Source organism: Capricornis sumatraensis, chromosome 14 (genome assembly GCF_032405125.1).
Source record: "Capricornis sumatraensis isolate serow.1 chromosome 14, serow.2, whole genome shotgun sequence".
Classification (NCBI taxonomy): Eukaryota; Metazoa; Chordata; class Mammalia; order Artiodactyla; family Bovidae; genus Capricornis; species Capricornis sumatraensis.
In genome coordinates this window covers 84678536-84693697 of record NC_091082.1, presented here as the reverse complement: position 1 = coordinate 84693697, position 15162 = coordinate 84678536, and the positions used below count along the sequence as shown (strand labels likewise).

The 15162-nt window shown below is 40.6% G+C and overlaps 1 protein-coding gene across 1 annotated transcript in view; it reads right to left on the bottom strand.

Moving 5' to 3' along the window:
- The window catches only part of PTPRC (protein tyrosine phosphatase receptor type C), a 134738-nt gene extending 126780 nt beyond the window's left edge, over window positions 1-7958 (bottom strand). The window contains exon 1 of the mRNA XM_068985975.1: window positions 7843-7958. Within this exon, the coding sequence (XP_068842076.1) occupies window positions 7843-7915 (73 nt within the window). The 5' untranslated portion in view covers window positions 7916-7958. The remainder of the gene's footprint in view (window positions 1-7842) is intronic.
- Window positions 7959-15162: the final 7204 nt, after the last annotated feature.

Here is a 15162-nt window from a genome sequence, read left to right as displayed (position 1 = left end):
CCTTTTGGGGAATGTAGATCCGTACTGCTCGACAGGAAAAATCACACTTGGAAAAATAATAGGGCCTCCCTGGTGGCTCAGACGGTAAAGAATCCTCTTGCAATGCAGAAGACTTTGGTTCTATCCCTGGGTTGGGACGATCCCCTGGAGGAGGGCATGGCAACCTACTCCAGTATTCTTGCCTGGAGAATCCCATGGACAGGGAACCTGGTGGGCTATAGTCTGTGGGGTCGCAAAGAGTCAGATACAACTGAGCGACTAAGCACGTATATTGCTTGACAAGAAAAATTACACTTAGAAAGAAAAAAAAAAGAAAAACAATAGCCATAAAGGAAAAATTCCCACAGGCATAAACTATAATCAGTAAATATGATGTGAATAAAAATCAATTCATGAATTTAATAACAATTGTAAAAGCTACATGAAAACTGATGCTGTTGAACTTTAGTTCAGTAAAATAAAAATGGAAACACTGGTAATGATTCAATTAAGTTATATAAAAAATACAGAATTAAATTGGCTTAATGGAGGGAGATTTTTGCATGAAATCTGTTTTCAAGGAAAATTCAAAAATGTTGGTATATTCTAATTTAATGTTTATATTCATAAATGTTGAGTCAAAACACTCCTGAGATCAAAATCACAGGATCACTATGTTCTCCACCCCTCTGGGAGGCTCTGAAGAAGGCATGAAGCGAAGGTGAGTTTTGCCTTTTACAAAGACAGTCCTAATGGGATCTGAGGGAAAGCAAGGTTCTAGGCTATGGTTGCAGTAAGAAATAAGACTCTGGAGCAGAGCTGTGATACAGGACGAATCTATAAATCAAGAAGGAGAATCCAGAGGAGTTTGCAAACCTCTAAAACAGGGGATACGAAATTTAAAACATTCAAAGATTCCTAAGGGTTTATTCCTCTGCCACACAGTCTCCAACTTCACCTTCTCAGACCCTCCAAGGAAGAAGTATGACTTGGACCCATATTTCAATGGAGAAGAGCTGTGTGCTGACTGCATGGGATTATAAATGGAATTTTCAACTTTGCAGAGGGTCTCATCGTTTTCAAAGCATTTTGACAAGATTATCACTTTTCATGCCAATGACGGTTTATAGATGAGTAAACTGTGGATCAGAAGTGGAAAATGATTGGACCCAGATGATACAATTCATAGAATTTGATTTCCAGTGTATTTATCATTCCACCTGCCATGGTCTTCTCCAACTTAGAATGGGTCCTGACTCACTTTCTATGATGCTTAATATGTCTCTTTTATCAATAAATGAAGGATTGGGTTTTTTCCCTTTAAGTAGACATATTTAAAATACACTGACCGCACTTTATTCCCTTGATATTGCCCCTTTGATAACATCTCTTAACACCATCACTTATACATGTGTCTCTAATCCCTTTTCATGACTGCCGGGACACTTTTTTTAATGAACAACACAGAGATTCTTCTTATCCATCAGGGATTTTTGCTAAGTGCACTTGGCCAGCTCATTTCCCAACACTAGGAAATGAGCAGGCCATTGAGGTGCCCTCAGCCCTTAGGCTCTGCTCCAGAAGATCACTTTTTCAGGGAGTTGATGAATTTCCTCCAGTCAATCACATTTTGATTGAAGGTAAATTTTTAAGTATATGAATGACAATTTTTTCATTTAGATACCACGACACGCAGTTACAACTTTATCACACCTGCAGTACGCTTACAGGAGAAACTGAAGTTTTAGTAAGGCAAATTTTTTTCACTTCAGATCCGTGTGTCTCATTTTTAACAGGAAACGAATGTTTGGTTTTCAACACTGTATAACTATGCACCATAAAAGATGTTAACGTTTGCTTCAGTTTGGGCCGTCAGTAAAGAACCTAATAAAAGCATTGACAATCTTCCTGATTATCTTTTCAAAATGAATCAGCGATAGGTACAGTGATGGGACGTGAACAGTTCTTGAGGACTTCACCAACACTGACTTTCTGTTTGCTTATGTTTGTCCCAGCTGAAAGAGTAGGAAGCTTTCCGTTTCTTTATTTTCCTTGTTTCTATTGTTATATCTGAACATATAATATTCTGCTTACAAGAGCCATTCCCCAAGCTCTTGAGAGACTGAAATTTAAGTAATATATTGATGTATATATTAGAGGTTAAAGGGATGCATAGTAAAGATTTTAGGAGATAATTAAATAGTTTCTAATCTAAATATCAGTTGGGTTAAGGAAATGGCAACCCACTCCAGTGTTCTTGCCTGGAGAATCCCAGGGATGGCGGAGCCTGGTGGGCTGCCGTCTCTGGGGTCGCACAGGGTCAGACACGACTGAAGCGACTTAGCAGTAGTAGTAGCAGTAGCTGTGTAAAAAAAAACAAGTAATTTCTATATTTACTTCTATGTGTTTCAGAAGTATGTAAAAATAGATATCACATGGTATTTTTAAATGAATAACCTGCCATATTTTTTTTCTTTATCCTTCCATAAGACTACTATCTTTGTTTTTTTTTTTTTTTTAATTGAAGTACAGTTGATTTATAATATTGTTTTAGTTTCAGGTGCACAGCAAAGTGATTCAGTGATTTTTTCAGATTATTTTCCATTATAAGTTATTACAAGATATTGAATATAGCACCCTGTGCTATATAGTAACTCCTCATTGCTTATAAGACTACTACTAATATCTTTATGCTTGTAAACGTCATAGCATTAATTCTGTAGTGTTAGGCAGCTTTGATGTGGTTGGGTCCCTTATAATGAAAAAAACTAGACAAGATTAAAATTAAGTTTAAACTGAGGTTAAGTTAAATTCCATTGTTTTCTCTCCTAACAATTCTCATAAACATAGAAGACGACTGAAAACAAGCAGGGAACTGCCCTGAAGACGAATTTCTTTCTCTGCACCATTGCCTTACACACACAGGGTCTGAAAACAAAACCTTGCAATGTTCACACTAGACTTTCAGTAACAAATTTGATCAACCTGACTACAAATCTCTGCTCTTCACCTGCTCAGACCGAAATTCAGTGTCACATTATCCAGGAAGAAGTAATGCTCAGACTCCTCCAGGCTTGCTGTGCACAGGTGGTGAGGCTGACAAGGTGAGCTGTATTCCATCCATCCTTGGAAACAGCCCCAGTGCTCTAGGTGCCGCCCACTCGGGTCTGTGGAAAGGCTGGACAAGACCCCAGGGGCCGTGTACCCCTGCCACATGAGTCCCTCCCTTCCTAGTCCTTACTTTTTGCCCCAGAGACATCTGGATTTGAAGAACAAAACTGATCCACCAAACAAAATGGCTCTAACAAGAATGTCCAAAAGAGCAAGTCAAGAAAAATTTAGGAACAATATTCTTGAACATTGTATTTTTAAGAAATCAGAGGCTCTTTCCAGATAAAAAGTAAAATGATATGAAAGAAGGAAATGGGGGTAGGGGGAGGCAATGCCTGTAAAGATTTAGATCTAAAATGATTTTATCTAACCTTGATTGTTTGATTTTATTGTTCATTTTATCAAACAGCCTCCATCCTTCCACTTGGCCTCTGTCTAGTTTTTTCATCTTTTATTTCTCCTCTTTCTGTCTTTACTTTTTTCTCATCTCCTCCCCCTACCCCCGCCTCATTTCTCTACTGTTATAATCTGCAGGTATGCACCCCCCAAAGAAAGATGCCCGTTACTTTTTCAGCACCTGGGAAGAAATCAAGCACCAAAAAGATGGTTCCTGCTTTCATGTAAGTTACACCGGGAAGCATGCTCTGATTGGTAAATAGGAATGCCAAGAGCCAAAGTACTGGAGTTTCCTGTGCTCATGTGTGGATGTGAGAGCTGGACTGTGAAGAAGGCTGAGTGCCGAGGAATTGATGCTTTTGAACTGTGGTGTTGGAGAAGACTCTTGAGAGTCCCTTGGACCGCAAGGAGGTCCAGTCCATTCTAAAGGAGATCAGCCCTGGGTGTTCTTTGGAAGGAATGATGCTGAAGCTGAAACTCTAGTACTTTGGCCACCTCATGCAAAGAGTTGACTCAGTGGAAAAGACTCTGATGCTGGGAGGGATTCGGGGCAGGAGGAGAAGGGGACGACTGAGGATGAGATGGCTGGAGCCATCACGGACTCGATGGACATGAGTCTGAGTAAACTCTGGGAACTGGTGATGGACAGGGAGGCCTGGCGACGGAGTGACTGAACTGAACTGAACTGATTGCTAAGAGCGAAAAATTGAAACAGTATGTGAAACACGGTTTCATTTTTTATACAGGGAAGGGTGATGAAATGTATAGAATCATGGTGGAGATATTTTGTGGCAGGAGTGATGGCAGAGAACTTCAGAGGGAAAACAGGACCTGCACAGTACCTTAGAGGTCTGAAGCAAGAGTAGAGCAGCAGGGTGTTGAAACTGCCTCCTGCCTGTTCTATTTTAGTCCATCTTAAAAGGAAAAAATATCCCCGCCCAGCTCCTGTCGCCCTGAGGAGTGCCCCAGCAGTGAGTTTAGAAGGCAAACCAAGGCGATGAGATGTCCGAGGGTGTTTTCCTTTTTCATTTTCTATTTTTAAAGCTGTAGGGTGTGAAAAGAAATGGACAGACGATGAGATCGTTACAATGAGTGTGAAAAGTGATAAAGACACGAATGAAAGGGATGGCAATGGAGAAGAAGAGGGGAAAGATTTTAGACATCTTTATAAAGTAAAATGATAGGACTTGGGGACCATTTAAATACACATTATTTCAGACTTTCTCTTTTGCAAAAACCCAAGGCAATGGAACAAGATTCCATTTAGGCAAGGAGGTAGGTTCACCCGTGTAAGGGCTGAATCTGGAGACAGAGAATAAGGACCATTAGTACATAGCAGGTGATGATAAGGAGCTCTGAGTTTCAGTTCAGTTCAGCCACTCGGTTGTGTCCGACTCTTTGCGACCCCGTGAATCGCAGCACGCCAGGCCTCCCTGTCCATCACCAGCTCCCAGAGTCCACTCAATGAGAATAAAACTGGCCAAAGATTGAGGCCTGTAGAACCACAGTGTTAAAAGCAAATATGGAGAATCAGTAGACAGATGAGAAACCGCTATATACTCATATATACGTTTGTATGTGTGATGAAATAACTGGCACATATTACATACAGAGCCCCCACACATATAACTAGCCTGTTCATGTGTGTGTATGGACATGTTGAAGCATCTGTATTCTTACAGAGGTTGACCATCACTGGCAAAAGGACACCATGTAGCCCAGAACACAGCAAGGACCTAGCTCAGTACTGAGTGCGCTGACCCTGCGCTCCGTCTCGTGAAGCAAGGGTGGAAACGGAAGCAGACCCCGAGCCTCACCTTACCTTCCCCTCACCAAACGCGTTTCAAATCCTAGCAACAAGAAGGATCCCAGGCAGATGTGTATTAGGAAAAATACTTTCCGAAAACTCGGTACGTCTTCATCCCCACACCCCCAAAACTCTACCTTGTATTTAGACCTTAATAGGATTGCCAATCCAATTCCATTAACAGTTAGACTGAACTCCCGCAAGTGTGCAAGGCAAAGTACGCATTTGTAACATAAGCTATTTATTTTCTGTCGATGGAAAAATGAAAAACTATGTCCAGGAAACAACTCTTAATTGTTATGACTCATAACTCAACATAATTCCTGCATTCATAGCTGTGACGGTACAAAGCTGTAACCTGGCCATACTTTGTTCAAGCCAGGGATCATTCATCTCTACCTGCATTCTTGAAACCCTCTCTCTCCCCGCGAATTATTTAGAAAATTTAAACAAAATGTTCGTTTCCTGTTATCTCAGCAAAGAGGCACAGAGCAAAGAGATTACTGACTTTTATGTAAAACTCAGCCCAGCATTGTGACTGCTCTGGGAAAGTTGAACTTTGCCAACATTTGCATTTTAGAGATTAAATAACATATCCAAGTTGTGCATCAATTTATCCATTGATGTCTCTCTCCATTTGGCTCTATTTCTTTATGTGTTTAGAATACACAATATAAATTTGATGTCTAATATTTCTTATAAACATTAAACTCAATTTAACACCTTCAAATAAAACATATACTCCAGCTCACAGCTTGCTAATAAAAGAAAATATATCATTGAAAGAAGTAATAATTTCCCAAATTATGCAGTGAATCACAAAATCTCTCTTGGGACTTCAAAGTATGATAAACAAGATTTGCCCACCTAGATAACTGTATCTATATTTTTTTCCCCAAAAATGAGCATATGTTACAGGAAGGTTAGAAAATGTTTGCCCTTAGTGTTTCTCTGAGCAGTTCAGGTTAAACTTGGTCTCTCAAAATAAATCTTTGTACACCTATTCATTTATCTATGGTACAAACTATTCAGCAAAATTGCTTTAACGGTTTCTAGATCATTTTATACTCTCATGTTGAATATAAATTCAAAGATGTGTCTTAGAGTAAAAAGCCTTAATAGGCGAAGTTGAAATTTTTATGGTAGTTTGCTCTATGGCCCACAAAATATCTCATTTAGAAAGTTGTGCAACAGTTTCTGTGGGAAAATTTTAATGGAAATTTACTCTGACATGATAATCCATGTATTACCTTATGAAAATTATTATTCCTTATAATACTTTAATTGTGATAACCAGCTTCATAGGAATGATAACTTAATAAACATTTTCTGTACTAAGACAAAATGCTATACCTACATAAAAAATATTTAATCCATTTTTGCAGTTAAAAAAAATATATATATATATACACACTACTTTCTACTATCTTTAGTTTCACAGAATGTAAATTAACAGTGTAGCATGTTCAAAAGAAAACTTCTGTCCTGCCTTTTAGAGAAAAGGAGAGTGGTGCAAATTTTTTTAAAAGGCATTTCAAAGCGAATTGCAATAAGCAAGATTTTTTTTTAAATATGTTTCCCATTTTTTTAACTTTTTTAGAAATCTGCAAAAATATCATTTCAAATATCCTTTCAATAATAATTTTTTTAAAAAGCTTTTCGATCCTCCACCGTAAGAAGTCATACTAAATATCAACCGAAATGCACTCATGACCCACACTGCAACCGTTCGAGAAATGCCCACTAAGTGGGCCAGAAGTGTGCAAAGATCTTAAAGCTGAATAGATGCAGGAGCTCCAGTCAGTTACATTTTCCTATAGAATGCCTCATCTACATGACTCTTAAGAGTTTAAGTATTTTTATCTCGTCAAGGCTGTAAGATTTACCCAGCACCCAGGAAGGGCGGTGGCCCCGCAAGAGTATTCAGAGGAAATAATCATTCAAAGGATTGTAAGGAACAAAAACCTTGATTTAAAATACATTTTGTGATAAAAATTTTGCAAAAAGGTACTCTTTAATGCCATATCCAAGTTTGCTTTTTATTTTTTTAAGTACCATACACTTAAGTATTCAATAAAATATTTTGGCCATAATCAAAATTTGAGGAAGCAAACCCCCGGTCTGAAAAAAAAAAAAAAAAAGGAGTGGTTTGTGTGCAAACAAAGCCATATTATGATTTTTACAAATGCAGTTTTTGTTAAAAAGACCAAAATTTAGTTTTTTGGTCATTCAGATATCTTCAGACTTTCAACACTGCTGTTGTAATATCCTTGAACAGTTTGTAAACCAAGATACAGATAGACAATGTTTGCCTTTGGAATGGTGATTTTGCGGCCAAACATGTATGCCTTTTTAAACAGAAACAATGTATTCTGTCCCCCAGGGAGCCATGTCTCTCTGAGGGACAATGACCTTGACCGTTTTACAGAGGGCTTCCTCACCTCCAGTCACCAACACCTCACTTGCTTTTATGTCTATTTCAAACCAATGTCTTTACACACAGACACACACACAAATTACTAAGGAAATATGAATTTCCTTGTGCTTACCTGCAACAAACACTGCGGTGTCCAGGAAGGCAAAGCCAAATGCCAGAAGTTTAAGCCACAGATACATGGTCATATCTGGAAATCAGCCAAACTCCCGAGAGACAGCATGCGTCCTTCTGAAAGGCAAAATAATGGTTATCTCCGAACCAATGTTTCTCTGTAAGGCCGAATCAAGAAGGAAAGAAGTGAATGCGTACTCTTCAACTGGTGTCTTATCAGACAGGGGCGATTTCCTCCTGCTACCCTGAGAACAAACCACTTGCTGAGAGGTAGTGATGTCAGATTCAGTTTTACTAACTTCTCCAAAAAGGCTGCAAAGGGTCCTCTTTGCAGGAAGTCAAGAAAGTTGTTCAAAGTCACTGCCAAGGCCTCTTACTTCCTTAATTCAAGTAATTAGACTGAGTTACTAGGCCTCTCAACAGATTTTCCCTCAAGAAAGATGCATTTTTCATATCCAAATACTCCCATGCAGTATTCATGATAACTAGAAAATGACATGCCCCACAAAATCCATTACATTCTTACCTAAACAATGATAAAACAGTCAGCATAGGTATAACAAAAATGAGGACTGGCAAGATGATATGCTAATTGAATTAATGAAGAAAAAACAACTGTATTTGTCTTAAAATGACCAAATGAATGAAAAAGCAACTACCTCTCTAGTTATTTTCGACAACCAGAATCTTGTACCATTAGGGCATTCAGAACTCAGCAATACGACAGTTCGAGTATCCAGCCACTTTCTATGCAAAGCGCTTTCAGAAAGCTTAATAGGCTCGCCCCAAATCTTTCACAGATATTCTTGCAGGGCTGGGAATGGAATCAGAAACTCACCTCTCCTGCAGTAAACCATGCTTCAATAAAGGGGTGCCTCTGTGACCTGAGATATTCTTGGTGTTGCTGATGAGGGAAAGAAGAGACATTCAATCAAGAGCTATTTTTTTTTTTTACAAAAGTTAACCTTTTGTTCCCCCTCAGCCATACTGTCTCAGACCTTTCTGATTAAATGACTGCAAATAAATACACAACATCCTTTGTGATTTGGATGGTGTTTCTCAGTAAGTCGATTAACTAGGAAAACGCGTACGAGAAGGAAGCCTCTATGACATCAGCAGTACAGGACTGCCCTGGTGGTCCAGCGGCTAAGACTCCGAGCTCCCAGCACAGGGGGCCCGTGTTCAATCCCTGGTCAGGGAACTAGACCCCACGTGCTGCAATTAAAACATCCTGCACTCTGCAACCAAAGAACCCATGTGCCGCAACGAGGACCCGGCAAAGTCAAATAAACCAATAAATAACCAACATTTTTTAAGAAGTCAGCAGTACAGTAGAGTGAGCTGGTCTCATCATCACAGAACCTGCAGGCATAGGCAAGGCATCGTGCTCTGAACTACAGATCAGGCGGAAGGGACTTGGAGACAGACCCCTTGCAATGATCTGGCTAGGAAGTGCTAGAGCAGGATTCCTATGTTGACTTGTATAAACCTTTTGATGTCTGCATACTTATTTGTTTTTCTCTTACTTTAGCTGCTAGGAACTACAGAACCCAATTTGCACACACACACACCCCAACTTGGTACAAATGAAAATAATTCCACCCTTTAATTTCTGAACAGTAAGTAACATTTTAATGAGATTCTTTTCATTATTATGATTTTAAATGATGGTTGTTATAGTAGCTAACACTACTGTACTCTTACCACATCCAGGAAAATGCTTAGCCCTTTAATCATATAATGCAATTTGTACAACAAACTTGGAGATAAAGAGATACATAATTCTTCATCTTATCTGTAACGTTCAGAGAGGTTAGGTGATTTGTCTGAAGTCTCACAGCTGGGACGTAAGCAAGCTACGTTTTGAACCCAACCTCAGGTTTCATCTTACTTTCCTTATTTGCTTAACTTTTTTTTTTTTTTTTTCGTTTTTCTCATCTCCTTCTCCAATCTTTTATACTTTGTACTTTTCTAATTCTTAATCTCAGAAAGATAGAACCTGATGGCATACAGATGATACTATTCTCTTTTTACAAACGTGTGTTTTAATTAAGCATTCGTGCTCGTCAACACTATTGTTTAGGAGTTAGGCCTAAAGAAAAGCATTGATCTATGTCAGAGGTCACGAATTTTAGTTCTTCTCACCTCAACGTGTTTCTTAAAACACATTTGCAATGGAAATCTATCTGGGGATTAGCTGTATCTTTAAGCAAATATCTGTGTTCTGTTAGCTCACTCTTATGATAGGATATTCGGTAAACTAAAAGCCAGGGAAAAGCTGTGTGACATGCCATTTTTTAAAAGGGAGTTAAGACAATATACTTTGACTGAGCTAAAGAGAGGGGATTAGAAGCCTTTAAGAGACATTTTTAAAAGGGCTTTGCAGGTTATAACTTTGAAGGGATAGCAAGAAATCAGGAGACTTAATTTCATTTCAGGCAAGTGGGCAGAGCGAGTCCACCCAAGGAACACTGAAGTTAATCAGCAGCAAATGAACTGGGTGGTGTTTTTATTTTAAAGTGTTAAAACTGAGTTTGGTGTCAACAAGAAACCTTAGACTTTGAGGTAGCAAAATGTGTAAGGGATACTGCTGCTGCTAAGTCGCTTCAGTCGTGTCCGATTCTGTGCGACCCCATAGACGGCAGCCCACCAGGCTCTGCCGTCCCTGGGATTCTCCAGGCAAGAACGCTGGAGTGGGTTGCCATTTCCTTCTCCAATGCATGAAAGTGAAAAGTGAAAGTGAAGTCGCTCAGTCATGTCCAACTCTTTGTGACTCCATGGACTGCAGCCTACCAGGCTCCTCCGTCCATGGGATTTTCCAGGCAAGAGTGCTGGAGTGGGGTGCCACTGCCTTCTCTGATAAGGGATACTAGAAAGGTATAAAGAAATGGGGCCTCATATAGGAAGACAGCACTGGGTAAATAGTATACAGTTCAAGGGCTCTCGGTGGCTTCCCTGGTGGTTCAGGGGTTAAGACTCTGCCTTCCATCGCTGGGGACACAAGTTCAGTATCTCATCAGGGAGCTAAGATCCCACATGCCATGCCAAAAGTTTTATTTTTAAATATTAATTAAAAAAAATTTTTTTTTAAGCCAGACATGAAGAAGAAAAAAAAGATCTGGCTCAGAAGGAGGTGATAGTTAAACCCTGCCAGACCTCATAGGTTCTAAGCCACTTATCACTTTATCCTTAGAGACACAGGAGCTGTTGGAGTGTGTGAAGAGCTATTCCCTAGTCTCCTTGCTGATGACCCCTGCATCCAAGATCTGATCCCCGCACTCACTTCCCTGTCCTCATCTCACGTGACACAGCAGCATCAAGCTGTTAGCCTCTCCGCCAACCCTTGTCTCTGGTCAGCTTCCAAAACACATTCCCTGACCCTCACTGGCTCATCTGTAGCAGCTGTCATGAGAGGTCCTTCCTGTCCCTGACACAGGACAAGCTCAGGCCAGGCCCGCTTCACTCTTCCTGGACCTCAGAACCCCAGCTCTCCTGGCGATTCTCGGTAACCTGGCCCATGGATCTGCAAACATCACTGCCAACTGATGCAAAAGCTTCAGTGTTGATATGCAAAAGAAAAGATTCTGCCTAGTGGCCAAGAAACAGGGTTAACTCCTAGTTCAAGCAATGACTTGATCTCCTTAATATGGAGCTAATAATTCTACCTAGTGTTGCTGTGAGAACTGAATTAATGAAACAGCATTCCATTAATGGTGTGAACATATGAGGTTACACTTAAAAGCATACACATTAGAGCATGCATCCTGTCCTTCCTTCCAGGCCCAACCAAAAGAGGAGAGCCCCAGAGGAGGGAGGAGGAACACCCCGAGGACCTCACCTCTCCAGAACCTTCTACACCTCCTCCTGGCAACGTCTGTGGACACAGAAGGAGAGGAGGTGAAAGCTACGCTGATTGAGGTTTGCTCAGCTGGATGGACCTCTTTTTAACCCCAATGTAGCTAGGCAGTTGGGGCACCTTCCCTACTAATGTTAACAGATGGAAATGAAAATTCAATATGCTTTCTTTAACTGGTTTAAAAACACTGTGGATGGTAAGATGCATTCTGATTTCAGCCAGATCAAAGTGCTTTATAAGATATGTGTCTCAGAATCAATGAAATACATTGAAAGAGATGACCCATGGCAGGAGGGTTATACAATTATTTTAATGAGCTCAGACTGTTCAGTAAACCAGTAATGTATTACAGTGAGTTCCGACAGGTTTCCAAATCTGCCTCAATAAGAAAGTCTTGTAGCTTTTCACAAATTCAGAGAATATTCCACTCTGGCCAGTTGGTCTATGGATCCCACGTTGTCCTTATTCTGTAAGGTCTGAGCCGGGGTATGAGTGCTCTGCTTCAGCAAGATGACTGATGACAAGCCGCATTTTACATTGGTTGGTTCCTTTCAAGGCTCCAGGATGCTACTTCTCTCTCTCTATCTGTGTGTCTGTCTGTCTGACTCTCTCCATCTCTTACTGCACAGGCTCCTGGCAATGGATGACTTCCTTTTCTGGGCCATTCCAATTACCTAACTAGATGCATAATATGAGACGAATTGGCCTCCAAATGTTATGAGCAATAGAATGTTGGAATCATGTTCATGTTGGTGTAAAAGAGAGGACTCTGCACACTCTACGGTGCATGCCTTGACTGTGACCTGACGTGTTCACTCTAAGCCTTGCACTGAATGCTCACTCGACTGATTTAGTTTCCTGGAGGCTCAGACAGTAAAGAGTGCCTGCAAACCAGGAGACTCGGGTTCCATCCCTGGGTCAGGAAGATCCCCATGAGAAGGAAATGGCAACCCACTCCAGTATTTTTGCCTGGAGAATCCTACAGAGGAGCCTAGTGGGGTCACAAAGAGTCGGACATGACTGAGTGACTAACACACAGTTTTCACAGCCCTAAGTGTCATGACTTGTTCAACAAGATAGAAAATAAAAAACCAAAAGACGCTGCACACTTGGCTCCATCTGAGCTGCCACTGACACCCCCTTCATACCCTGTCTGCACTGCTGGGGTCCTGCCCTCTGGTGTCCACGTGTTTTCCTTTGTGGGATTTTTCCCATTGTGTGTCGTACCATGCTCAAACTCCTTATCACCAGCTTAATAGCTTAGTAGCTCTTATAGTTTGAAAATATTGTTAAATAGTCATCTGCATTTTACTTACATTTTCACAAAAAAATTTCTAGAAGTTCATGCTGCATTTAAAATAGATTACCAACAAGTACCTACTGTATAGCACAAGGAATTTGGCTCAATATTCTGTAATACTTAAAGGGGAAAAGAATTTGAAAAAGAATGGATACTTGTGTGAATCACTTGAAATTACTGAAATTAACTTGAATTAACTGAATTAATGTGAAATTAACTGAATCACTTGAAATTAACACAACCTTATTAATCAACTGTACTTCAACATAAGATGGAAAATTTTTTTAAAAGTCCATATTTTAACCACACAGCGGTTTGACAGCCCTGTGGAGCAGTAGGATCGTATCAAAAGATACATCAGTAGACAGTGCTATAAATGTTACAAAAACACAAGTTTCAAGTTAAAATTTATGAATCCAGCATTAAATTAGTCCACACAAATAATCAATGATTAAAAAATGTTCCATCAAAAAGTTCACAGTAAATCTCAAAATGTCAAAAATATGGACATGCCAGTGTTCCAAGCTTGTTACACAGAATCACAAGGGAAACAGTGTTAGAGTGGCAAGGGATTGGACCCCGTGAAGCTAAATTACACAGAATCAAGGCCAAGAATGTGAGAAGGTGCCCATTCCATGTAACGGGCCCTAGAGCTTCAGTCTCCTGCAAGTCTCAACTTAAACATGCCCTTGGCATCACAAAGACATTGCATATTGCTTTGGCCAACTTATAAAACACATTATCGAACAAAACAACAGGGAAGAACAGGAAACTGTACTCAGTGTATTGTAATAACCTGCAGCGGAAAAGGATCTGATAAAGAATATATATCTAGTTGTATATTTATAGTCTTCCCAGGTGGCACAGTGGTAAAGAATCTGCCTACCAATATCAGATACACAAAAAGATAGGGGTCTGATCCTTGAGTCAAAAAGATCTGCTGGAGAAGAGAATAGCTAGTATTCTTGCCTGGGAAATCCCATAGACAGAGGAGCCTGGTGGGCTACAATCCATAGGGGCACAAAGAGTTGGACACAACTAAGCCAGCACACACACATGTGTACACACACACATATGTATACTTGAATCACTTTGCTATATACCTGAAACTCACACAACATTGTATATCAGCTATACACTAATAAAAACTAATTAATTAAAAGATTCATTCTCCATTCTGATTTGTTTAAACTTGACATGTAAGCTTTGATTGTGCTGGTTTCAATTGGACATGATTTCGAAGATGCCCTTAGGTTGATAATGTGAGATATAACATGTTTGGGGTTTGTTTTTTTTTTTTTTGGCCAAGTTGTCCAGCATTGGGGATCTTAGTTTCATAACCAGGAACTGAACCTGTGCAGTAAAAGCACAGTCTTAACCATTGGACAGCCAGGCACATCTCATCACATTCTGTTCTGAGGGTGATGAACTCCTGTATGATTTTTTTCTAATTTGGAGAACAATTTTTCAGAAAACGTTTTATTTGCTTGAATAAGGCCCAGTGGTGGAGACACCTGAGGCCACCTCCTCCAAGGAGCCCTCTGGTCCAGCCCTCCCCACAGCCCTGCAGCACAGCACACTCATGGAACACCAGCCCCTGGACTGCTTCACGCCAAGTGTCCTCTGGGGCATGTTACTTGGGAGGAGCCAGGGCAGCGCTGTGGATCCCTAAATCCCACGTGTTTCTTGCAAACCGATGAACTGAAAGCTAGGTAGCTGCAAGTCTGCCTAACTCGAAGCCTCGCAGGTGCTGCTTCTGAGAATTAGAAGGGTGAGAAAACCTGCCACTTGGGTCACTGAGTTGTGCAGCGTACTTCCTAGTGCAAACATGATTTCTGAGAAGCCAGCTTTCTCTGCGGACAAAGGAAAGACACAAGGGTGGGTGGTGTGACTTTGTGAGCCGGTGTGTAAGAGACCCAGGCCAGCTTTCCCTGCGGGCCGGCCTTGGTCGATCCCTTCTTCTGAGTTCTGTCTGCTTTACACTCACCCATGTCATTGGAACAGGGCTGTGTCCCAACTGAGAGATCCTAACAGAATAGTGAGAACTCTGGCAGGACAGCCAGCCAGTACAGTAAGGCGCCTGACAGGCTCAGAAAACTGACCGAGCGGATCGTCGGGGATCATCTGCCGGAGACAGTGGACAGCAAACTCATAACCATTCTCCC